The sequence below is a fragment of the Crocodylus porosus genome, unplaced genomic scaffold (assembly GCF_001723895.1).
Source record: "Crocodylus porosus isolate Cpor-Errol unplaced genomic scaffold, CroPor_comp1, whole genome shotgun sequence".
NCBI lineage: Eukaryota > Metazoa > Chordata > Crocodylia > Crocodylidae > Crocodylus > Crocodylus porosus.
Window position 1 is genome coordinate 4,245,104 of NW_017728915.1, and position 24,376 is coordinate 4,269,479.

The following is a 24,376-nucleotide window of genomic DNA, read 5'->3' on the forward strand; positions in this document are numbered from 1 at the left end:
CTGCACTTGTCTGAATGGTAAACTGCTGAGATGCAGTACTCAGAGCAAAGGGGATAGGCATAAACTGGATCTTCTTGGCCAATGCTTTACTTTTCTCTTAGACATCAGCAAGTTCATACATTGCTGCTGCCATCAACCATTTCTATGGTGCTGTGAATTTGCATAGCCTTCTACAAGTGTAGACCAGGTGAGCTTCCTGCACCTAAAGAGCCTGCAGTTTAAGGGGATATCTACCCTGCAGGTATAGCTGGGACTACAGCTGGTGTAGACACATCCAAGCTAGCTTTAAATTAGCTAGTCCTTTGAGGATTACAGCCAAGGCAATGAGGAACTCTGAATTCTCTCACTCCCTGAGCTTTGTGCTACCATGGCTGGACAGCTAATGGAGCCCATACCAGCTTCTTTAAAACTAGCTTGGACGTACCTACATGATCTGCAGTCAGGTCAGTGTAGGCATATCCTAAATAAGACAAAGCATGGGAGAGCAAAGATTGGCTTGATGAGAGGGTCTTTGGAGGAGCGGTTGGGTGGCTGGGAACTTGGACTGTTGGCACTAGAATGCAGAGAAAAGCAACCAAGGGCCAGACCTGCAGTTGTATGCACCCAGGCAAATCTGGGGTGTCTCCCTTGCTTTCATAAAGAGCAGGCTCCGTGTCTACCAGGAAAGGAGTCTAGGAAGTGCATGGGGTGAAAGGGCCAAGATCAGAGCTGCATGGGGCAGGAGAGTTATTTGGCACCTCTTTTAGGAGAAGACGAGAAGATCTGTATGAGAGGTGTGGAATATTGTTATCCATTCTCTGAATGTGCTGCCACCTCCACTTGTCTCTGGCTGTCTGTATCTGCCTCAGGACTGCACAATCTGCATCTGACAATACCTCCAGAGCACATGAAGTGTCATCAGCCAGAATAATTTTGTGAGGAGGGGAAGCAGCTCCTGTCTCCACGTTTTTAGATCATTGGGGCTGCTCCATGGTTTGTAGGCTAGGCAAGCACATGGCAAGTAGGAAGCTGGCTGAGGGGCTGCCCTATGTCACAGCTCACTGAGTTACTCTTGCAGCTTCTGTCACCAAGTGGAGGCCTTGTCTCCTGCTCTTTCCAGAGCCTGGCAAATACTTGACTTCAGCACTGGAGCAGTAAAGTACTTTGCCTAAGCACTGAGTGTTGGTTGGAGGGAGCTCAGGGCAGTGGTGCCTCAAACAAAAGGCTGATGGTCAAGCAAAATATGTGGGAAGGAATCCTGGCAGGGTGAGTACCTCGTGCACCTGAGCTGCTGTCATCTTGTCCCAGTTTTACATTATCCTTGACTGAAAATGCAAGACTGGGCCCAGAGTCGGCTCTGCCATAAAGATAGCAGAGCTCTTACTTGACTTGTCTACCAAAAAGAGAGTCCTTACCCCAGCGGGTTGTGAGCAAGCCCAGCTCAGCAGGGTTGAAACAGAGATGTAGTTGTCTGCATGGTGCAATAGTAGCCTCTATTGGGATTTGCAGCTGCTGCTGTGGTAGCCTGTCACACAGAGGGCAGGCTTGCTTCCTGGCACCAGCCTTCCTGCATGTGGCTTTATCATGCAGAGCCTCCCCTGCACACTCCACACTTTCCCTTGACTAGCTCAGTTCACCATGCACCTCATCAGCTATAAGCAATGTGGCTGGCTGTGGGATGGATTCCTTCTGCCCTATCCTCCATTTGAAAAAAGGCATGATCTAACTGCAGGGCTCAGATCAGGATGCTGCTCCATGAGTGGGCAGCTGGGAAAGCAAAACTGGGTGCACAGATATCACTGGTGAGGCAGGTTTCCACAGATCCTGTGAGGACTTACATGGTGACCGTGGGAGCCCTGGGAGCAAAGTAGAAAGGCATATGTTTGCTGGGATGAACTGCTCTGTAGCAGCACTTTACTTGCACTGTGGCAGGCTCGCATGGATGCCTTCTACCCGTCACTGTCTCTGTGCAAAGTATTTCCTGTCCTCAGTGAAGTGAAATCTTGTTCTCCTGGAGCATGCATTCTGTGCCCTCCCTTCTGTGGTAGAGCTGGGCAGGCTGCACAAGCCAGAGCTTAGCTCTCATGCCTGCCTTCCAGCCTTTGATAAGGAAGAGGCTCATTCCTGAGAATAGTGAGCAACTGCATCTCCTAGTGAAATCAGTGGGACCTGAGCTTACTCAGTATCGCACATAACATCTTTGATCCACATATTGCTCCCAGTGACTTTTAGCAGTCATGCTTGAGGGCAAGTCAGGGGAGGGGCATGTGCATAAAAGCTGATCTCTCCCTCTCACACTTCCTTCTCTGAACATGGGAGCCTCTAGTATAGTGCTCAGCCCATCTGGCCCTGAGGGGCCAGTCATTGTGCTGGATACAGCACGGGGTTGGTCCATGGGCCTGATCCAGTGCAGGGTTAGCATGCAGAATCGGTCCACAGGTGCAGACCCACCCTATTCACTGGTGTGATTTGGTTTGCAAGGCCATGTCACGTAGATCATGGGGCTTCCCATGGGCTCAGAAATGTGATGGTGAAGGAATTGTGGCAGTATCCATTGCCATGGCTTTGGGCTGTGCTGTGGAAATTAATCTGCCACCATTTCCCCATCACCAAATTTCTGGACCAGTGGGGAGCTGGCTCAGTTTTTTGTACCTATGCCCTGAGACGCAGCTGAGTTCCCTAATTGGCTTGGTTGCAGGGCAGCTCTGTTTAGGGAGAGCCAGGTCCTTTTGCACTTCCTCCCCAGTCATACAGGAAGTGGAGCCCAGGGCTCCAGGGCTTTTCTTGCCGCAGGACTTGCGCCATGGGGATCAACAGCACTTCTCCCCATCCCTGTTGGGAGATCAGCTTGTGCCCTGTCACTGAGGAGCTGACAGCAGGCAGCATGAAGGCGGCAGCTCTCCCGAAGCCTCAGCACAAGCAGATTGCATTCAGGCAGCCTCCCCATGTGGGCTGCCCACTCGCTGCTGCCTGGGCTGTGGCAGCTCTCCCTTCTGCAGTGCAAGTAGTCCTGGGTACAATTGGTGCCCTTCTGTGTGTGCCTAAGCTGCAGAAGGGCAGGTGCCTGTTCTTCCAAGGGATGCTGTATTTCCTTGATTACGGGACAAATATGTGAGCACTACCTGCCTGCCCTCATCAGCAGTCCAGGATGGTCAAAATAAGCTTGGAAGTCCTGAATTGCAATCAAGTCCCTATGGATTTGTACCATCTTTGTTCTGGGATCAGCACAGTGGGGTGGGTCAATGACTGGAGCTCTTGGGGACTGGTATGATACATGTAACAGACTATGTGAACTCTGCCTGCAGGATACAGCCCATGTATGCCAGACCAGCCAGGGGTCCTGCTTAACCCTGATGCCTGGTCTCTTGTCTCCCATCTCCCCTATAGAAAGTCTGTTGCTATACTGCTGGGCTTTCAGGATGAGACCTAGCTGCTGTTGACATGACCGTCTCTTCCCTTCTCCCCTCACTGTGTGGGCCCTATGGCTGAAGGGTGTGCACTGTATCCTGCACCCTGTTTCTGCGCTGGCTCTAACTCTCCTTTCTCCCATCTCAGTGAGATCAAGCTGTCTGTCACTGCAGCTGTGGTGGACAGGATAATCGACGAGGTTCTGGAGGACTTGACTATAGCTCAGTGCAAGCTGGTGAGTGGCATTTGTACATCCACTCTTTCCTTGTTTCCTGGTGTGGCCAAAGGTTCCAGAAGCAGGGAACGTTCCCCCCCACCATCTGCCTCTAGTGTCATGGGCATGGTGTGTGCCACAGGCCAAGTGGGTTCTCCACCTCACTTGCTTGGGGTGCCCTCATACTAGTGAGGCTAAGCCGTGCCTTGCCCTGTTCATAGGCAGGAAACAGCACAAGGGCCTCCTCTGACGTTCCCAGAAGGATGCTGGTCTACTACCCCTACAGGGGTGCTAGACTCCCCAAGAGGTGTGGAGCAGGGGTGGAGCTCTGGCTTATGCCAGCTCCACACCAGCAATACAGCTTGCCCTGCGCAGGGCTGCAGAGTGAGGCAGCACCTTCTAAGGAACTTTCTAGTACACTCCTTTGGCCAGCGCCTCGGGTCCCTGGAGCCTGCTGTGCCTCCAAGAGCTCTGTGTCTCCCTGCCTCTCCCAGGCAAGGGCTTAGAGCCACAATAAACTTATGGTGTGCTGCAGGCAGCAGGGCCCAGGCATTGCCCAGCACAGTGACTAGCGAGTAGCTCTTCTGAATGGGAGCTCTACAGTTTTTGCTCACCCCTTATTTTCTTGGCCAGCTTTGCACGCAGAAAATTCTCCCCCAGTCACGTCCCTCCCACCTCTCCTGAGACAGCATCACTCGTAGCTCCTCCTCTTCCTTTGGCACACTGACAGTCCTCTTTGGTTCTACTTGCTTTCAACAAAGTCACCGGAGGGAGGACCAGGAGTACCTCTGGCATTTATAGATGTGCTGTGGGAGGTGGTGGCGGAGGGCGTGCTTAATTAGAGCAGCTCTAGGAGCCACTTTAATTAAAAGTGCCTGGAACTTCGTGTGTATCAGTGTCCCACACTGAAAAATGGTGGCAGGGGTGTTTTAACAAAAGCTTGTCAAACCAGCTTTAGTTAAAATGCCCTTGCCACCATTTTTCAGTGCAGGGACACTGATACACATGCCATAAGTCACTGGAGCATGGTATTTACCATGCTCTAGCAGACTCAATTAATCAAGTCTGCTCCAACACATTGTAATTGCAATGTGTCAGAGCAGCCTCTCTGCACATGTATAGGTGCCATATGTGACCAAGAGCATTTCAAAAACTCCAGGAGAAAGGTGGTAATCACTTGTGCTTGTACCAGGTCCCTCTGCAGAACTCAAGTGGAACTGTGGGTCTGGAAAGTGTTCTGGCTGGCTGTGAGGGGGAGGCAATGCCTGGTCTCAATCTGCCTCAATCCACTCTCAGTAGAAACAGGATTTGCAAATGATTGGCACTCCTAAGGAACAGGGCATTATGCACTGTCCCTAACTGGCTTCATCAAAAGGAATAATTGACGTGTTTCCTAATCATTTTAGGCAGAAAGTCTCCCAAGACACTCTCAGGATCTTCAGTTGTTGCAGACAGATATTATGGAGGAGGATAATGTCCTGCTAATGAAGAGCAGGAATCTGCTGGAGTTGGCTGAGAGAGGCTTTGCAGTAGAGGAGGTAGGAACTCTTCATTTTTTGCCCCTCAATGTCAATACCAATGCTAACTCAGTGGGATGGAGATGATAGGAGTCATAAAGCTCAATTTTAGTAGAAAGAAATATTAGGCCTCAACCCCAAACTATGTTATGTCTTTATGTATGACAAAGGCATGGTTTTTTGCCCAGATTAACCCCATTAAAATAATGTAATGAGCTTTCCCCCTGTGTGTTGGGTTTTTATAGTTTGTCTGGGTCAGATTTATCCTGGGTGTAACTCCTGTGAAATTAACCCCTGGATGACCTGCCATCCTTGCACCTGGCTTTTTTAGTTCAACTTGGCATCAGAAATTACCGTGGGGAAACCGCCATAAAACACCAAGATGGAGCTGCCAAACAGGGACCCATGGTATTGGCCACAAGGCAACTGCAGTAACTTGGTTGGGATTTCACATATTGTATCAACAAGAGAAGGCCCAGCCCCAGAGAACTTGTACGTGGCCAGGCTGCAGCGTCTCCTTTAATAGCATAAGCCTGGGGTCTGTTTGGATGTCAGGAGCTAATTTAAAATGCAATAGTGGCCTTCGCCATCTCAGCCATTTTAGCCTGCTAACTTGGGGGTGATCTTGAACTCTCCCTCTGCTACTAGTTACCTTTGCACATTTTTGCCCAGCACTGTGCATTGAAAAGCAACCTCTTTTCTTCTCTCTGCAGTGCAAAATGGCTCTGCGAAGGAAAAACAAGCACTTCAGGAGCATCCGGCCAACGCCTGCCATGAGAAGTAAGGCCACTGTGTGTGCATCATATGCTCACATGCTGTTTCTCAATGTGACTTGATGGCCATGTCTATACGAGTGGCAGACTGTGCAGTAACTGGCATTTACTGTGCAGTAGCTTCCCCACACAGTTTTTTTCAGATGCTTCTCCACAGTAACAACGAGCTACTGCTCAGTAGCTTATTACTATTGTGCAGTAGTGTTGCATCATGGTTAGTACCCGCCAACACTACAGCGCAGTAGCATTTCATGTAGACATGCCCAATGCTACTCTGAAATCTAAATTGTGGCTGAGCAAGCTGGTTTAGACCTTGTTATGGGGTCACCACAAGAAGTGCCCAGGTTTCTTTCTTAGATGCTTGTAGAGAAAGTGTCAGTCTGTTTAAATCTGGAGAGGGTAGGCATAACTAGCTAGGAAAGACTTACCTCCATGACTGAGAGAGAGTCAGAGAATCCAGAATTTAATTGAGTTTGGGGTGCAAAATATAAACAGACAGGGTCAGACTGAGGGGAACAGAAGGTGCTGCTGAGTAGTTTTGAACAGAGCCTCTTTCCAGAGATGGAGTCCCAGGAGTCATACACAGAGAAGCAACTGGCAATGTGCCCAACTGTTGGCTGGCCTCAGACTAAAATCCTACTAGTGGTGGTAATAGTGGCAGCGGTAGCTTCTTCCCACTTGGCAGTGCTCTGATGCCACTAGGGTGGAAAGGCTGTCAGCTTGTGTGTGTTCAGTCCTTTCCCTCTTCAGTGAATCTAATGATTAGCGGATGAATCAAAGGTGTTTGTGCTGCTTACCCAGGAGAGAGCTGAGCTCCTGATTCTGAGCCCAGTTGTTCTTGAGAAGAGCAGAGAGCAGAACCGCCTTAAGTAGGGGCACCATTAAGGCCACTGCTACTGCCATCTTGGTGATATGGCTTGCTGAGTGCACCAACAATCTGTTTAAAACCAGATGTTCCTTCTGAGACGCATCTCAACATGTCATACCTTGGCATGGTATGATGACAGAATCAGTCAGAAGCTTCCGGGTCAGCTCTGAGGAAGGGCACAGACAAAGGGCTCTCATTTTAAATTAGCTTTTCCATCAACTTGCATAGTTCTCTTGGTTTCCAGAGAGTAAAATTCTTCTACTCCTGTGGCACAGAGGGAATCTGGTATCTCTGTTGCCTAAGAATGAACCCAGAGGAGCTGGAGATTAAAGTCATGCTTTTGTGATTAACCAACAGATAGTTTGTGAGTAGGTCTGTTCATCCTACGTTTCTCCCTTTCCTAGCATCTTATTTTAATCTTGTTTAATGCTATAACTTTTGGATCAGCAGCTGGTTTGAGGCCAGTCAGCCAATGGCTGTCATTTGGGAGACAAACTTTTTTTCTATTTTTCTCCAGATATTCCACCTTCCCCAAGCCATGAGGCAGGATTTCAAGTTCCATCTGTGTCCATGGGGAGATAGGAGTAGGAAGGATAAACCCTTTGTTTAGTGTAAATAATCTGGAGCTGGTGTCAGGGGCCAGTGTAATTAATTGCAACTAACCTGGCAATTTCTGTTGAGATGAAACGCATCTTCTCCCAGGATGCTGAGTGCCAGCAAAAGCAGATACAGCACCATGTAACCATATTCATATATATTAAAGCATGAACATATGGTTTATGGACCTCTCTAGCAATCCTATGTAAAGCCTTTACAATTTGTGTCTTGCCTCATACATAAGGAGACATACTGAAGTCACGCAGCCATATGACCACACAGTGAAACCACAGATATATTTTGGCCTTCCGGAAACCATTGTTAATGCTTTCTTCCAAAATTGTGACTATTTCCCACCATGGCCTGGAGGTGCTGATGCCATTTAATTTGATGTAATTCATTGACAGTTGCAAAGAAATTTTACTCCCCATCTAGGCAATCTGAGAGGAAGGCCAGCCTAACATTTGCTATACATCATGTAAATGAGTATTACAATACCCCTATAAGGCATGAAAAGAGGCTCAGTAAGGACGAATAGAAAGACTTTATGGTGTCCAGGTTGGATAGGTTATGATCTCCCAATAGCCCAGTTGGAAAACATGCTTGTATGAGCATTAAGACAGTGTAATGTCATGCTGTCACTGCAGAGACATCTGGCTTTGCCTAATCTCCAAGGAGGTCCAGGCACAGGTCACCAGAGTATTGCTCACAGACATCTACACCTTCATTATTCAAACTTTACTGTACAGGTAAAGCCCATCAAAACCTGTCCTTCCCATCTTGATCTTAATGGGCAGCTACAGGTAGACAAACCAAGCTGGCATAAAAAATTCACCTGAGTCTTTCCTTTTCCCTTCTGGGAAAGTTGTTGAAACCCTTGGGAGGGTTTCCTCCCACAGTCAGTCTGTTCCTGTAGGGTAGGCATCATCCACATCACGTAGTTACGGGCAGCACCCGCTTACCGTTGTATTGGCCTGGGAACATGGGTCTTTGATGATGAGGTAGTGACAGCTCACCAGCAAGCCTAATGGCTTAGTTAAAGCCATTTTGGCACCTAACGTTTCTGTTGGTCAGTTCTGAGCAGGAACTTGATGATCTGTTTTCAGGGGTCCCTTGATTCAAGGAAATGGTGAGTGACACTGACCCAGATTCTGACCTGGTATATCTGGGAGCAATTGCCTTGAAAGTTACTGAACCACAATCAAGAGTAGTATAAATGGCTCAGGATGAATTGCTCAAAGAAGCTGAATTATGCTGCATTCTGTTATACTGTTTTCCAAGTCTACACCTGTGAGCAGTCCATTTGGAAGATGAGTCCCAAAAGTGCAAAAAAGGAAGCAGCAATTTGGAAAAAATTGCTTACTGAAGGAAGGAAGAACTAAAGAAGGAAGCAGCAGTCACATGCCCTGCCCCAGCCAATTGCTTTATACCACTGTAAATGTGTTCTTCTAGGGCACACAGAAAGATGTTATAGCTTCGTCTTCCCTCGTTTCAGTGTGACTCTCGCCTGCCACAACTTTGATGGGAGTAATTAAAGGGGAACACCACATGAGAGGAGAGCTAACTTAGTTTTAATAAAGAGCATCAGCAATGCCCACTCACAAGAAGTGTAGCTCAGCTGGCCGCCAGCTGTAGGTCCCTCAGCTGGCTCTCCCTACAAGTTCCCAATTCACTTATCAGTCCCGCAATAAACACTTACCGGGTGGGTGTTTGCAAGCCTGCCCCATGTATCAATTCACAGCAACAAAGTCCTTGTCATGGATGTGGACGAAGCTGCAATCGTCCGGTTGAATTAGCAATCATCTTCCAAAGGGCCGGATGCCTGACACTCGCCGCTTCAACAAGAAATTCTTTGCGAATCTCTCTTCTCATCTCCTGCACCTCCGCACAGGGTGCTTGCTGTCTCTGGCGTCTAAAGCCTGGGCTCCTCTTCCCCTTCTAGGGAAGCTGCTGATCCCAGGGACAGTTCTTTATACAATGTTTCTACTCGGCTGTTGTCAATCTCCAGTTGTCCACCACCAGCCAGGAAGACTTCACTCGTAATTAAGCCTTTTGTTATCTCAATCTGATTGAGTACCTCATCATTGTCAGCAAGTAATGGATACTTCACCAAAGTCCATAACAAGTATCTAGCATCCTGGATAGGTGAATAGTCAATAGGTTGCCCAGTTCCATGGGTCGGACAGAAAGTTCTCAACAAAATGGGTGCTTTTCCCAGACGTTCCCATAACAGGGGCAGTGTCTTACCTGTTCAAACCACAAACGCTGTTGTGTATGCGTGAAAGCTAGCCTCCTGGTAACAATCCATATGAATATGACAGGGGGGCAATGCTCTTGGAAGCCAGCTCCCTAGTGATAGTCTATATAAAACCCAAAGTGAGGAAGAACAAGGAAAATACCTGGCCTTTTGGTGACATCTTACTGCTTGGAGTGGTATGTCATATTGCCCATTAGGACCCAAAGCTTTCAGCAGATCCCAGGTTAGACAAGAGCATGGTTTAGGGTCTTCTATGGGAGATAAGAGCAGGCATATTGCCCATTTGAACAATAACATTATAGGAGCCAAGGCTGGAGGGAGTATTGATCAACATGGCCTCAAATAGGCAATGGTGTATAATTAGGAAGTCTCTCCACAGCAATAATTAGTAGAACCAGCCTTTCTTTGTGAAACAGCATGGTGGGCAGGAGGTGGCTTTCTGTTCTGTGAGGACATGATGAGGTGGTCTAATCCTGATTTTCCTTTTCTTTCCCATTGTGGGCTGGCAAAGGCCAAAAACAAGCATGGAGGCAGGGTGCCCAGCCCCTGGGAGTCCATTGTACCATATGAGGTCCCTGCTGAAGAAATGTTACCTGCAACCCAGCAATTTGATGCTGGGGATAGGTCTTGGGACATCAAAAGAGGAAGAGGGCACAGCTCAGATCTGAGATCCCTGGGACTCCCTCAGAAACAAGCCTGCCAGTCTAGTGCCAGAGCTCATTACATCACTGCTCCTAGCCATGAAGGACTTTTTTCTAAGAGTGGACGCATGAGGGTATCTGAAGCTGCAGAAAGGACTAGGGAGGGGGGACAGCCAGTCCCTCATAGGGTGTTCTTAGTGCTGCCTCAGATGTCCAGGTCTCATTCATGGCAAGTCATCCAGCAGCATACTCCAGGGCCTCTGCATAACAAACTTCCTCCATGTGGTATTTACACAGGCTGCCCAAATAACACTACAAACAGGTATGTTTGGAGGTTGCACCCAGCATGTGGCATTTGAGAGAAGAGCTGCACTGCTCACTGGTACAGTGGTTGTGTCAGGTACCACATGCTCCTCTGTCAAGTGTGGCTAGTACACCTTGGCACACGTTCGATGGCACCTGCAAGGATTGGTTTGAGTGAGGAGATAGTCCCAGTTGCTACTTCCTCCTCCCTGAGTTGGGCTTGCTCCCTTTCCTTACGAAGACTTCTCCCTTGCTTGCTCCTGCAGCCTTATGGCTGAGAGCAAGCAAAACTCAGGGGCATCTGAAGCCCAAGCCTCTGGGCTTGGGCCTGCAAGTAGGATGCCCGCCAAAGGTTTTGGAAACATCTGAAGCCCCATATGGGGGTGGAGAATGTTTGCTGGTAGTAGGGCCACTTACGGTTCTGGACTGACTCTTGGATTTGGAATTTGTTTTGGCTGATTTTGGCTTGGAATATGGAAAATTTAAATAAAAACACACACATGTGCACACACACAGGCTGCTGGTGAGGAGAGACTAACTTAAATCCAGCTGCGCCCAGTGATCTAACTCCCTGGCTAGAAATGGGTGTCCTTTGTCTACATTCACTCATGGATGACTGGCCCAGCCTGAGATTTCTGATCTACTGCTTAGCATGATATTAGGGAGTTATGCAGCAACGTGTCAGTGTTTGTGTAACAAAGAGGCTATGAGGGGAAGGTCTGAGGTGCCTAATCACTGAAGCAGCTATGGCAGTTGTTCTCAGCCTTTGTGGATTCAAGGCATCCCTCACTGGACTCAAGGCACCTCTCACTTGAGCTGAAGTACCTTCCACAACTGGCACCCAATTGCAGAAACTAATTTATATATTACAGGGCTCACTTCCTTGCAGAGAGGATGCACAGTGGTGATGGGGATTGTCTCAGCCTGCACTTACCCCCTTATACCTTGGGGCACCCTTGAAAGAATCTGGTGGTATCTGAGGGTGTCAAGGCACTCTGACTGAAGATCTGCTGAAATGAAATACTAGCTGCTTCTTAGTCAGGCCTGTTTGTGCCATTGCAAATTGGCTCCCTGCTGTGTCAGAGCAGAGCAACACTCTCTCTGGTACATATTTCTAATGCTGCTGAACAAAGGTTTTGCTCATTCAGCAGGATCCATAAGGATGCATCTCAGTGATCCTGCAAGGTCTCTTTAGAGCCCCATCCTGTTTGCCTGGGTGTAGGGGTGGCCCTCCCTCATCTGATAACAGGATGGGGACCCAACATTCAGGGTCATATTCACTCATGAGTCTAATCCTGTTTCCATGGGAATTAAACCTGCCTGATATTATCATTGGTGGAAGGTCTGGTGGGAATTTCCTCCCAACCAGTAGGCAAATGCGCTCCAAACAGTGACTGCTGGCTGAGGAAGGCTTGACCAAGGCAGCCAAAGGGAGGTGCTCTTTTGCTACAGACATTTCCTAATAGTTGTTTCCCACTGTATGGCCCTGGAAAGCCCTAAAGGTGGGAGGCCACAGCAGCTCCACCAGGCCTTCTGGGGGATGAACTGCCATAACTCAGAGATAGCTATGCTGGTGCAAGGAGGTGCAACTCCCCATGTCCCATGGCTGCTGGAATGGGACTCCTTTGTGCCAGTCCACACCTCTTTTCAGGTTAACTTGGCAAAAAGATAAAACTATTATTATGACTGATTTTTTAATGTCATGCTGACATTTAAGTTTCAGTTCTTGACCCAGGATCCCATAGACCAGTGGGGCTCAATGTTTTGGCTTGGTAGGCCAGAGAAGTGGCACAGGCCAGCCGGTGGGCCAGATCAGACCTGGTATGCAAGGATTGGGTCCTTGCAGCCTCAGGCCCCACTTTGTCCCCATGCACTGGGTTCAGGCCCTGGGGCCATGTGCAACCTCAGCCTGGCCCTGTGTGCTGGGATTGGGCTTTGGGGCCCTGCACCACCTCTGCCTGGCTTTGCACACTGGATCCTTGGGCCCAATGCCTTCTCTGCAAGCTGGGATTGGGCCCTGTACTCCTGCATGCCAGGATCGGGCCCTGAGGTCTTCTGCCGCCTCAGGCTGGCCACAGCAAGGGCAAAATTTGGCCTGCAGGCCATGGGTTGAACACCCTGCCATAGACACAACACAGAGTGCATCTGTCCCAAGGAGCTTCCAAATCCAACATGTTGACTTAGGAGCGCAAGCTTATTGAAATCAAATGTACTACATTTCCCATCAGCCTGTGTTTTGGTGTTTCAGTTTCACTGGTAAGAACAAGCATGTCCTGCTCAAGCTCTTTGAATTGGTTCTTGCTCAGTTCGTCCACTAAGCAATCACCTCTTCCCTGACAGCTTTGCAGCTGCCTTTCCCCAGGGTAGGAAGGACCCTGATCAATGCCACCTTGGTCTCGCCCACAAGCTCGCAGTTGTCAGCACTCTCTACACATGGAGCCTAGGGATTCTGACCGTAGTTCTGTGCATAGAGGCTTTGGCAGGATCAAGTCCAGAATTAGCTTTAATTCAGTTCCAAAAGGTGGATGCACAAGCTACACCCACCATCCATTGCACTTACACAAGCTGTGTGGCAAGGGATTTTTTTTTTCCTCTGGTGCAGAGAGCACCAAGCATGTTTGCAGTAATCTCTAAGTGTTTCTCTTAGTTGTCTTGTGTAATAATCTTTCTGTAGCAGAAAAACCTGCTCAGGGTAGATAGAAAATCCTGGGGTAGCTTTTCAAAGGTTTTTGGTTTTTTTCCCACCTCCCCAGGTCTCTCGGAGCTCAATCTTCAGGCAGAGGCAGAAGATAACGAGATTGGAACTCACCAGGCTCTGCTGTCAGTCAGCTGTGCCTCTGTGAAGTCACGCCCTGCCTCCACAAAGGATGCTGAGGCTGGAAGCAGTTTGCTTCCTTGCACAGAGCTTGCATCCACACAATCCCTTATGGACCTGCCAACTGAGGGAGAGAAACTGGAGCATTATACCCGAACTAGGCCCAGGCCCAACCGCAGAAACAAGCAGCCTCCAAGCAAGCCAAATGTAAGACCAATTTCATTTTTCAATCAGGCAGGGCTTATTTTTTGTCATGGGTAAATATCTTCATCAGCATTTATTCCAGCCCAGGAAGATAAAACATACTGAGCAGCAGCTGGTTTATTATGCAGTCATCAGCTGTGCTTAAGCTGCTGCTGGATTCCACCTCAAAGGGGGCTGTTTATATGTGAGGGTGTTACTGTGTTTTTGTGTTACCAGGGGAATGTTGAAATCTTTCCTTTATATAATTTTTTTAAGCTGCTGCAGAAATGTAGTAGGTGTGATCTACCCAGGAAAGCTGCAGTTTGTGTGTAGAGGTTTTATGTATTTGCAGCATTTCTTTCTCTCTGCTTGCCTATTCACTGACCTCTCTTACAGGATTAGACACCGTTTCAATTGCCCCTAACTCTTTGGTTGGGGGGTTGGGGGGGCTGCAAGTGAAATCCATCTACTGAATCCTTCAGCAAAACTGTGTGACTTATTTTTAACTATTAGTGGCTTGTTTCCTCTGAGGGGTCACTGGCCTAATGAAAAGGCCTTTACTTTTTTTGAACAGATTTTCAATTAACCTTGAATCTTTTCCACAAAACACTGGCATATATAGCTCTGTGATGCTTATGACCTATCGGATTATTTTCAAAAGTGACAGGGAATGCCCTCTTTCTGGCAAACAATTCACTTATAACTTCACCTTATGCCACAACTGGGTGGAGTAACTTTTGGGTGCATCTGCATTATACCTTGTGTCACAAGAGCTAGAGGAACTCCAGTGCACACAACATGGATGGGAGAGGTGGGCTGTGTGCTGTCCTTACTAGTTTAGAAGAGATTAGTGCATCTCCCAGTAGGATGGTTTGAAGAGCTGAGAGATGAGTTTGGTTTTCTGGTATAGGACGTTCTGTTGTTTGTCTTCTCTTGGTTTCATTTTCGAGCCAGGGGCTTCTCTTTCCACAAGAAAGGAGTACTGGTCTTGGTCAGCACAAGGTGAAGGGTGTACTGCAGGTGCTCTCCACAGCCTCCTGTCAGGAGGGCAAGGATTAAGGGCTGTTTGGTCTGGGGTGCCCTGGGATTGTGCAGTAGCATGCAAACCCTGAGAATAGCTGTTCTAAATGGGCTTTTTTTAGTGAGACTGATGGAGGCATAACATGCCCTGCAGTCAGCAACAAGCCATGAAGGGCATCGTGCTGCTCTTCCCAGTTTTTGTGCCTGGTTCTGGGCCAGAATGGTGGCTCCTGCTGTTCGAAGGGAAGGGATACCCAGCCATTGGCTGCTTGTGTGTGGAGATCTGGTATGTCCATGGAACTGTGGCTACCTCCATCCAGCCCCCTGCCCTGCACTGCCATGTGTGGAGCTGATGGGTCACTTTTCACAGCCATTTCTATGTCTATCCACTAAGATGAGTTTCACCCTGGCACCCACATGGAGTGTATGCCTGACACCTACATTGAGAGCTTAGGTAAACTTCCACCTAGTCTGGGCAACAAGGGGAGTTCCTGTTATGTCTAGAAACATATGCTGGGGTTTGGACTCAGCTGAACTCTAGTACATGCTGCTGTACCTATCTCCTTTAGTAGATATTGCCTAGGGAGCCCCAGCAGTCTCAAACACCAAAAGGGGGTTGGGTTTTGCCTGTCACAGGTAATAGGCCTTAGAGTTGTGTGTGATGGTGTGAAGTGAGGAGATTCCTTTTGAAAGTAATTGTAGAGGGCTAGATCTGATACCTTGGGGCCTCTTTCAGCCCTGCATTAGTGTGTTTTCAGGCTAGAGGGTCGATTACACATGGATCATGTCATCACTAATTTGGCTTCATTATAGAGGGTTAGTGATCATCTCTCAAGGTTAGTGGTCTCAAATCTCAGGGTTAGTGGTCAACTCTCAGAGACTGAAGCATTATTACAGCAGTGTGTCTGTAAAGCAGTCAAGCCAGGCCTCTTCCCTTCCCTGTGCACCACTGTACTTCAGATTATTAAAGAGCAAACACAGAGCAGAAAGAAATGATTAGTAATCCAGTTTATTTTTAAGCCTGGTATAAACTGGGGGCTGGGTATTAACATAAGGCATGGGGGGAGGTGATATCAGTCAGGAGTTTGAGCTCTCCCCATAGTAGAGCAGAAAGGAGTATAACATTGAGTAGACAGATAAACAGTTCCTGTTCCTTATCTAGCCTGAGACAAGAAAAGGCTTGACAGCCTCCTCCCAGAGGGGTAGCTCACTCCTCTGCTGCCTCAGCAGCATGAGAAGAAATGACTCACGCCATCCAGAAGACGGGGCTATTTGGGGCTTTCTCCCTTCACTAGTGAGACAGGGAAGGCTCCCATGCCTCACTTTGCCCGTGTCCTTCCATGCTGGAAGTAATTGTACTGCATTTACATCTAGCATGTGCTGAGATCTTCTAGTGTGTACCTCAGAGCACTGCTGTGCTCACACCCAGGATTGTTTTAAGGGTGTCACGGTCTTACAGCTGAACTTTGCAAGAAGAAGTTTGGTGACGCAGGATGCTCAAGCTATAGGACTTTACAGGGGAATGAGGTAATTAGCTGGCTGTATCTTCTGTATGGCCAACCTCTAGGTCTGCCCAGCTGTGGAGGGTTCAAAGCCTAATCAATTTGATACAGCTCTTCTGCAGTGTTGAGAATAAAAATCACCTCACATGTTGGCTAGCATAAAAGTGAGAGCGGAACATAGAAGCTGCTCCTACCAGCTGATAAGAAATCAAGGGATAGGCCCACTGTGGACTGTGGGATCTGTCACTCAGCTCCTGGCAGAGAGAGAGTCCTCCCACACTAGAATACTGGTGGAGCATCAGATGAGGGCAACACTTGATGAATATGATGTGACAGTGCAAGCAGATCCTGTACCACTGGAACTGATCCCAAGAGGCACAGAGTGATGGAATGAAAAGTGTTATGGATTTAAATGTCACCAAAAAAGAACTGTCTTCACTCTGGCAGGCTGGCAGTCATTGAACATGTGCCACCCACAGGGACTGAGCAGGGTTGGATTGGCTTGGTCAGAACACTTACCAGTTAGGTGGCATGTTTCTTTTTGCTCTATAAAGGCAGTGGGTGAAGTTCTGTCCCTGGCTATATGGGCAGACCTCTCACTGAGTTTTCAGAGTTTGTCCTGGGATGGCCCAGGGACTTGAAATAGCTTTGGACCAAGTATTGAAAACTGGTCCTTTCCCAAGTGGCAGCTTGGAAATTAATGAAAATTCTGCCCAAGTCTAAAGGAATGTTGGACTTCCTTTCATTTTACTACCATCTACTTCCTCTGATGTTGCTGTCCACCAAACTTTCCGCCCAGAACAGTGGATCTGGCCATAGCTTGTTCAACTGTGTCTGGCCAGCATGCCTGAAATCTTCTGTACGAGGTGGCAGAAAAATAGCATGTGAAAGGCACAACAGCACATTGGATAGTCATGGTGAGGGTGCCTTGGGCTGCTGTTGTTGAATGGACTGTGACAGTAACAGCATCATAGTTGGCCACTGATAGCTGAACCAGTCCCAACTCGCTGTACAAACCACTGCCAATGAATTCAGACATAGTGATCAAAATAAGACCCCTCAAGCTATATTCAGACGTGCAGAGAAATGGGCCAGTATTCAGAGGTGCTGAGCCTCTGCAGCCACCAGCTCTCCTGGAGTTCCATGAGAGTTTGGGGCAGATGATCAGCACATCTGAAAGCCAGGCCCTTACTGTAGGTGCCTCAGGCCCCCATTCAGTACTTGCTATCTTGACTCAGGGCTATAGCTATTTGTGCAAGACACCAGGGTGGCCAACCTGAGAAGCAAAACTTCTGCCAGGCATTCTTCAGCTGTGGAAATCAAGGGCTTATTTCTGATCATTTCCCAAAGGTCTCCCTAAAACCATGGGAGCCCTTCTCCCTAATCAGAATAATCAAGACCAGGGAAGTATTAAACCTGCACTGAATGGGCTCTATGTTGGGCTTGGCAAAAGCTTTAAGCAACTTGTAATCTTCCAAGAGCTGCATCCTTCCTCTTACAAGCAGGCCTTCTGAGATGCAGCTTCCCCACACTATGCTGCAGTCCTGATTTCCAGTGGTTTCTGCAGAACAAAGCTCCTCAGATGTTGTGGGTGTCCAGCTCCAGGATAGTGGCTGAGTTCATTCTTGGTGATTATGGAAGTCACTCAAAACACTTGATTATCCCATGGATTCTATGAAATAAGAAATAATTGCCTTGTGTTTGAGAGGCCCTGGAATGGCCAGGACTCTTAATACTTCAGACCTTGGGTCTTCAGGCAAAAAGATCTAAGGCAAAGACTATATGGCCTATGGAGCCATCTCAGTGCTGCTGCTGAAAGATAAGCCCAAACCACTTGCACCCACCCCCAGGCTGGGATTCAGAGGACTCCAGTTCTAAGTGATTTCCTAGGTTTCATAGACATTAGGACTGGAAGGGACCTTGGAAGAACATTGGGTCCCATGGGGCAGGAAGTCAGCTAGGGTCAAAGGATCCCAGCAAGATAAGCATCCAAGCATTTTTTTAAAAGAGTCCAGAATAGATGCTTGCACCGCTTCTGGAGGGAGCCTATTCCACGCCTTGGGGGCTCGGACAGTAAAGAAGTTTTTCTTTATGTCCAGCCTAAAACAGTATTGGAGGAGTTTATGACCATTGGATGTTTCAAAGTGGTTTTTGAAAGAAATGCAACTTACTGAGCCAAGGGGCTTATGTGCTACACAAAATGCTCTAGATCAGGGGTTGTCAACCAGGGGTATGCATACCCCCAGGGGTACTTGAGAAGGCCTTAGGGGGTACACACGGGTGGGTGGGGACGGAGTACTGCCAGGCACCATCCCACGCTGCCCTACAGGCATCACCCACCCGGCTGGATGTGGGGGGCAGGGGAAGCTTGCACACAGCAGCTGCTGCCACTCCACATTTGGCCACACACTGCCCCCTCCCCCCCGCTCTGTGTCTGGCCACGGGGGGTACACTGATCCAAAGAGGTTGAAAACCCCTGCTCTAGGTAATGAGAAAACATACCATATAAATAGATTAACAAGAGAGTTATAGATATGCACCTCTGTGTGTGGGTGTCTGTGCAGCACAGACTCCTTTGCAGAGAACGAAGCAATAGGCATATGCACCCGTTAGTTATGAGCCAGAAACTAATTTCTGTGTAAAACTTCACAATATTCTAACCAGAAAATACCCCAAGCACTTCTGGGCTTTCCAGGGAACCCTGTCTGCTCTGTCTTTCTGCTATACAGATTTCCCTTGTTTTTTTGATGGTTCTGTATGTGTGAATTTGATCTTATGCGATGACCCTTTTTATACTAAAAATTCATTATATGCAAGGTAAATCCACTCTTTTATGCATTTGGTGTGGTGGAAGCCGGCAGTCAGCTGCTTTGTGCAGTGCATTGTGGGAGTGACCGCACCAAAATAAAGTCTCCTGTATGGATCTGTGCTCCTCACTGGTTGACCACGACATGTGTTTCTGTAGTTGCCATCCCCATTATGGTAACATTCACCACCACCCTGTGCTTGTGTGTACTGCCTGCTGTTGGCGAGTACCAAAATTGTCTTGTAAAAGTGGTAGAAATGGGCCTGGGATCAGTACAGTCAAGGTCTTGGAACATATCCCTATTTGCTACATTGTAAAGTGGGCTCCCTTTATGTGAATTCAAGTTATGCACCATTTTCCAGGAACGCATGTACAGCATAAAGTGAGGGAAACCTGTACATCAAAGGTTTCCTCTCAGATTAATTTGTTTGGGCTGGCATGTCAGGTTGATCACATGATTTGAAATGCAGCTGAAGGCTGGGAGTTGCAAGTGTCCTGTTAAAGAACAGTCTGTGTAGATATGGAAGCACCTGGCTGGTCTCACAGAAGGCAGGTCCCTTCTCACAAGCATACTTCAGTGATGTTGTAGGAAGTAAAGCTGTGTTTGTAACCTGTGCATTGGTGCTGAACATGGGGGTGGTGATCACTAGGAAGGACAAAGAAATGATGCAGAGGGATTTAGGAGGTAAGAAATATGGGTGTGGTATGACGAGCAGAACCTGGAAAGGGAATGAAATGCAGCTAGAGAAAAAGCCCTAAAGATTTGCTGGTAGATAGTGTGGAGAACAGAGGAGAGAATAGAGATCCAGCTGGATATGAGCATGCAAGGGGAAATGGGCAATCATAGACTAGTATGATTGGGAGCCACACTAGGTGGTTTTGTGTTGCAAAGTAAGGAAACAAGTCTCTCTCAATCCACAGCACTGGTATTGCTGTCTCGGGAGTATTCTGCTCAGGGGTGGGTACTGCAGTTCAGCAAAAAAATTGGCGAAGGGGAGGGAAGTCATAGAAAAGTGGCAGCAGTGTCCCACAAAGCAGTATGTGAGGAGAGTATTTAAAGGTCCAGCCCCCCAGATGGGAGAGCGGGAGTGAGCACACCAAAATAAAGTCTCCTGTGTGGATCTGTGCTCCTTGCTCGTTGTCCGTGACAGGTGTCCAATCCTTTTGGATATAACCAAGAATAATGGGATGAAATGAAGAAACAGGTAGCAGGCTAGGGATGACAGTAGGGCCTCTAAGGGCCTCTGAGGGGAATAGGAGTGGATCCGTACACAGTAATTTTGTCTCCTAAACGAAATGGAACAGAGGACATTCATGATCTGACTGGAGAATGTGCTGGTGAACGTCCTCTGGGAGATCATGCTGCAAGGGCCCAGGGCCCAGGCTGTCAGTGTATGTGTGAGGGTGGAGGGAAGGCAGGTCAGATGATGTTATGACCTGCTAATCTACTGATTCATCCCAGCTCTGATTACAGCCAGGTATAGGCTTGGATTTCTCTTTTGAGGAGGAGCCTGCCTGCTGTGGGATGTTTCCTGAGGGTATTAGAATTGGGATCCTGGCTGAGTAGCTGCTCTGTTAAATCAAAAGAAAAATGACACATGCCCAAGGATACCTGCTGTGAAGAGGGAAGTGTTCAAAGAAATGGCAACTCCCACATCCGGCACTTGTGGACACAGGGAGACAGGAGGCTGCTCAGGAGACTGAGCTTCTCTTGTGCATTAGGACCGTGTGAAGTTTTGATGAGTGTTTTGTTTCAAAGCTGTTTTCATAGTTTCATAGTTGGTAGGGTCGGAAGGAACCTTGAAACAGCAAAATTGAAACAAACAAACAGCTTCGAAACAGCTTCAAAATGAAATGAGGGCATTTGAAAGTTTCTAAACATTTCGAGTTTCAAAGGAGCCCATGGAAAGAGGTGGGCTGTACTTTGAGCAGCTCCGCCAGCCCCATGCAGCTCAGCTCCGCGGTGGGAGAGGGAGTGGCAGAGCCACTCAGAGTGCAGCCCTGGCCAGTGGCTCTCCCCCACCTCCCGCTGCCAGGCTCAGCTCCGTGGGGCTGCAGAGCCCCCCGCCACCGGGCTGTGCTTGCCAGGACTGCGCTCTGAGCTGCTCCGCCACTGGCTTTCCTGCCATCTCCTGCCGCCAGGCTGAGCTCCGTGGGGCTGGCGGACCCACTCGGAGCACAGTCCGACGGCTGAAGGCTCCTCAGCTCCACGGAGCTGAGCCTGGTGGCAAGTGATACCAGTCTTGCTTTTAGCAGTTTCAGGTGCAGTTTCCCAGGAACCCCTGCATCTACCTCCTTGAAACTTGGCAGGCTGCATGCCCTCAGAAGGGGGCTACCATCCTTGCAACTTCATCTGAGTCAGGCACAAAATGACAAAGTTATAGGCATTTTCACGATTCCCCATTATGGCTTATAGGTGAAACACTGAAACATGTCCAAACAGCAAAAGAGTTTCAACAAAATGACAAAACAAAACACTGTACCTTTGAAGCGGCGAGACAGAAGTCAAAATGAAATGGTGCTTTTTCATACAGCCCTATTGTGCATCTCACTGGAGCCATGTGAACTTTGCAGATCTGATTTTACAGAGCATAAGCTTAAGGGCAGCAGGCTTCTAAAGGCATCATATAGGGGGCTTTTCAGAACCTAGCGCTGAGGAGCTGGAAACACTGCAGCAGGGCAACCTATACACAACGTAGACCTTGGATTATAACAAAGTCATGGAAAACCTATGAACAAAACACAACAAGGCATTGCATACCGGGACAGTTTGACAGGAGGCTGGAAGAGCCTTGTCATACAGCTGTTTCTTGGATCTAGGTGTACCTCCGTGAGCTTGATCTTTTAAGTTGGGATTCTTTGCCTCCAGTATTCCATGGCTGTGAAGGGGATTTTTCAGGCTCTTCACTGTGTGCTCTGTAACAGAGAGGACACTTTGAATGCTGCAAATGGTATCTGGGTTGTGATTTTAATCTGGAGTGTTTTTTATGTCCCTCCTAGTACTTGGCCACATGGCACTGATTATCAGAAGATTCATGAGGAAGTTATATACGGGGTGGGGATGTTCACACACAGATATACATCCCTACATCTTTGTTTTTGTGCAATAGAACAGATAATCCTAGAAATAATAGAAAAAAGTGCTGGAAGGGATGTTCAGAGGCCATCTTGTCCATTTCCTGCCCCAAGACAGGATGACCTATGCCTAAGGCATTCCTGACAGACCTGTCCTTTAAATCTTCTAGTAACAGAGAATCCACCACCTCCCTAGAAATCCTAGTGTGCTTAGTAGGAACTGTAGGGAATAATTTCTTGTTTTTTCTTGGCGTAGTTCACCCTAAAGTCAACTTTCTCCTGACATCTCCCCTCCTCTATCCACTGCCATTGCAACACTGTCCTGCTGACTGTGATTTATTGTTCTTAGGTTCAGCCAGTTTCCTGTGACAACGATGAGGATAGGAGCATTACTAGAGTGGATGAAGGGCTAGACGAGTTCTTCACCAAGAAGTTGATCCAAGAGGAATTGCCGTAAGTACAAAACAGGTTAATTCAGGCTCATGAATGTTACCTGAATATGAACCAAGGATATGTGAACAGGGTGACTCTCCTCAATTCATTCCTCAAGGTAAATGACCTTGCATGTTTTCAAATTCATACTACAGGGTTACAGTTACTCCTAATAACTAAGGTTTATTATGTTTCTCTACCTCTCTTCACTCAGGAATCTCAAAGCACTTGATGAACCTTCATAAAACCCAACACCCTTATGCAGTGGGTCAGCCATGTGATTCATGCATCACAGAAATTCAGTCATTTTCTGGGGTGGAACATAACTGCTGTTGTGTACAGCAGTACTACATGGCAGTTTTTAGGACAGTGAGTAAAACAGAATTGGAGCCAAATCCTCAACTGGTATAAATGTGCATGTATCCATTGATCTAAAACAGTTAATACTGGCTGAAGGTTTAGCCCACATGGTCCCATTCAAACTGCCAGGGTTGGGATTGAGGATGGCAGGATGTAATTGCCTACACTGGGACTACACATAGACATGGGGGCCTATGACCTCATGCTGAGCAAAGAGAGCAGTGGAATTTTATAGGACCGCAGCTTGATAGGTTCTCGGCTTGGGGTCTGATTCCAAAGATGGAAATGCAAAAATGAAGAAAGGTTGGTCAGCACAGCAGTGTTCTTGGCTTCTAATTCTGTACTGACTGTGCAGGGGATGTGTCATCTAATGCAGTCAGTACGGAACTGGAAGCCAAGAGATCCTGGATTCTAACCCTGAAACAAAACATTAGCTGGGCACATGGTCTTGGGCAAATTGCCTCCATGTTTGTTTCCTTATTTGCAGGAACAGGAAGGACTACTAGGTCAGTGCTTTGTAGGCAGGAAGTGATGTGTCAGTGCTGAGCATGTATCCTCAGACTTACAAAACAGGCAGCAGCAGCTATGTAAGGCTTGGCTCACTGTGGTTTGCAAACAAAACTCTGCAATGCCTGGGCTCCTCAATGCAAGAAAAGGAAAAAGGAGCCCATGGCATAATCCTGCTTCACTTGGACAACCAAAGTGCAGCTTGAAACTAACTCTGAGTGACCTGACTATTGTGTAGGGCCAATTCTATTACCTCTGTGTTGATGTCCCAATTACAGGAAGAGAGAGATGCCTGCATCTCTGGAGGGTGATTATATTCCCATAATGGGGGCAGTTCTGTGCCCAGAGAGGGGGCAGTGGAATCACGGCTACACAAGAATCAGGTGATTCAGTTAGCCTCAAGCTGCCCTTTGGTGATCCACTGGGTGAAATGGGATTCTGCCCCATGTCTTTTCATATCCTTTCCTCCCTCTTTCATATACTTCTTTAGTCTTTGTTCCCCTCTTTTCCCTGGTCCTGTAATTCTGTTGGGAAGTACCTTTCTCTTTGTTTCATCCCTGCTTATTTTTATTTCCCTACAGTTGGTCACTTCTGATTTCCCTTGATTTGCTGACATTGGTTTGAGTGACATCTGCCCTCTTCTCTCCTCTTTTGCAAAATCTGACCTGTTTCTCCCTGCCACAGATCTGCTCCACATGTCTGCACTGAACCCCACCCCAGACTTCCCAGAAGGCTGGCCATCCAGTGCACAGTCCATCTCTCTCATGAGAACAAGAGCCAGGGACATTAACCAGTGCACAGTTGACTTCTACAATAGAAGTCATGCTTTGTTATATAAAACAAAATACTCATAGGCTCGGGCCCCAGGAACACAGTACCTCTCTGCTCCCATGGGCTATGTGTTACTAAATGGAATTCATCTGGCAGGGTTGGGGGAATCTTAAATGTCCAGGCTATTCTAGAGCACCAACTGAGCAGAGCATGGTGCATAGCAGCACATGGAACATCCTGTAAGTATTGTCAGTCATTAGCACCATATTTTGAGTGTCAAGGTATCCTGCCTGCAGGGAAGCAGGTGGCATTCTCACACAGGCAGCTTTTATTCCGTACTCCCAGGTT

General features: G+C 47.9%; 1 protein-coding gene across 1 annotated transcript in view; it reads left to right on the plus strand.

The window, feature by feature from the left end:
• The window catches only part of CARMIL2 (capping protein regulator and myosin 1 linker 2), a 123,572-nt gene that overhangs the window by 67,193 nt on the left and 32,003 nt on the right, over positions 1-24,376 (plus strand). Inside the window, exons 28-32 of the mRNA XM_019535563.1 lie at positions 3,535-3,622; positions 5,008-5,139; positions 5,832-5,898; positions 13,311-13,579; positions 22,308-22,411. Coding sequence (XP_019391108.1) covers positions 3,535-3,622; positions 5,008-5,139; positions 5,832-5,898; positions 13,311-13,579; positions 22,308-22,411 — 660 coding nt within the window. The remainder of the gene's footprint in view (positions 1-3,534; positions 3,623-5,007; positions 5,140-5,831; positions 5,899-13,310; positions 13,580-22,307; positions 22,412-24,376) is intronic.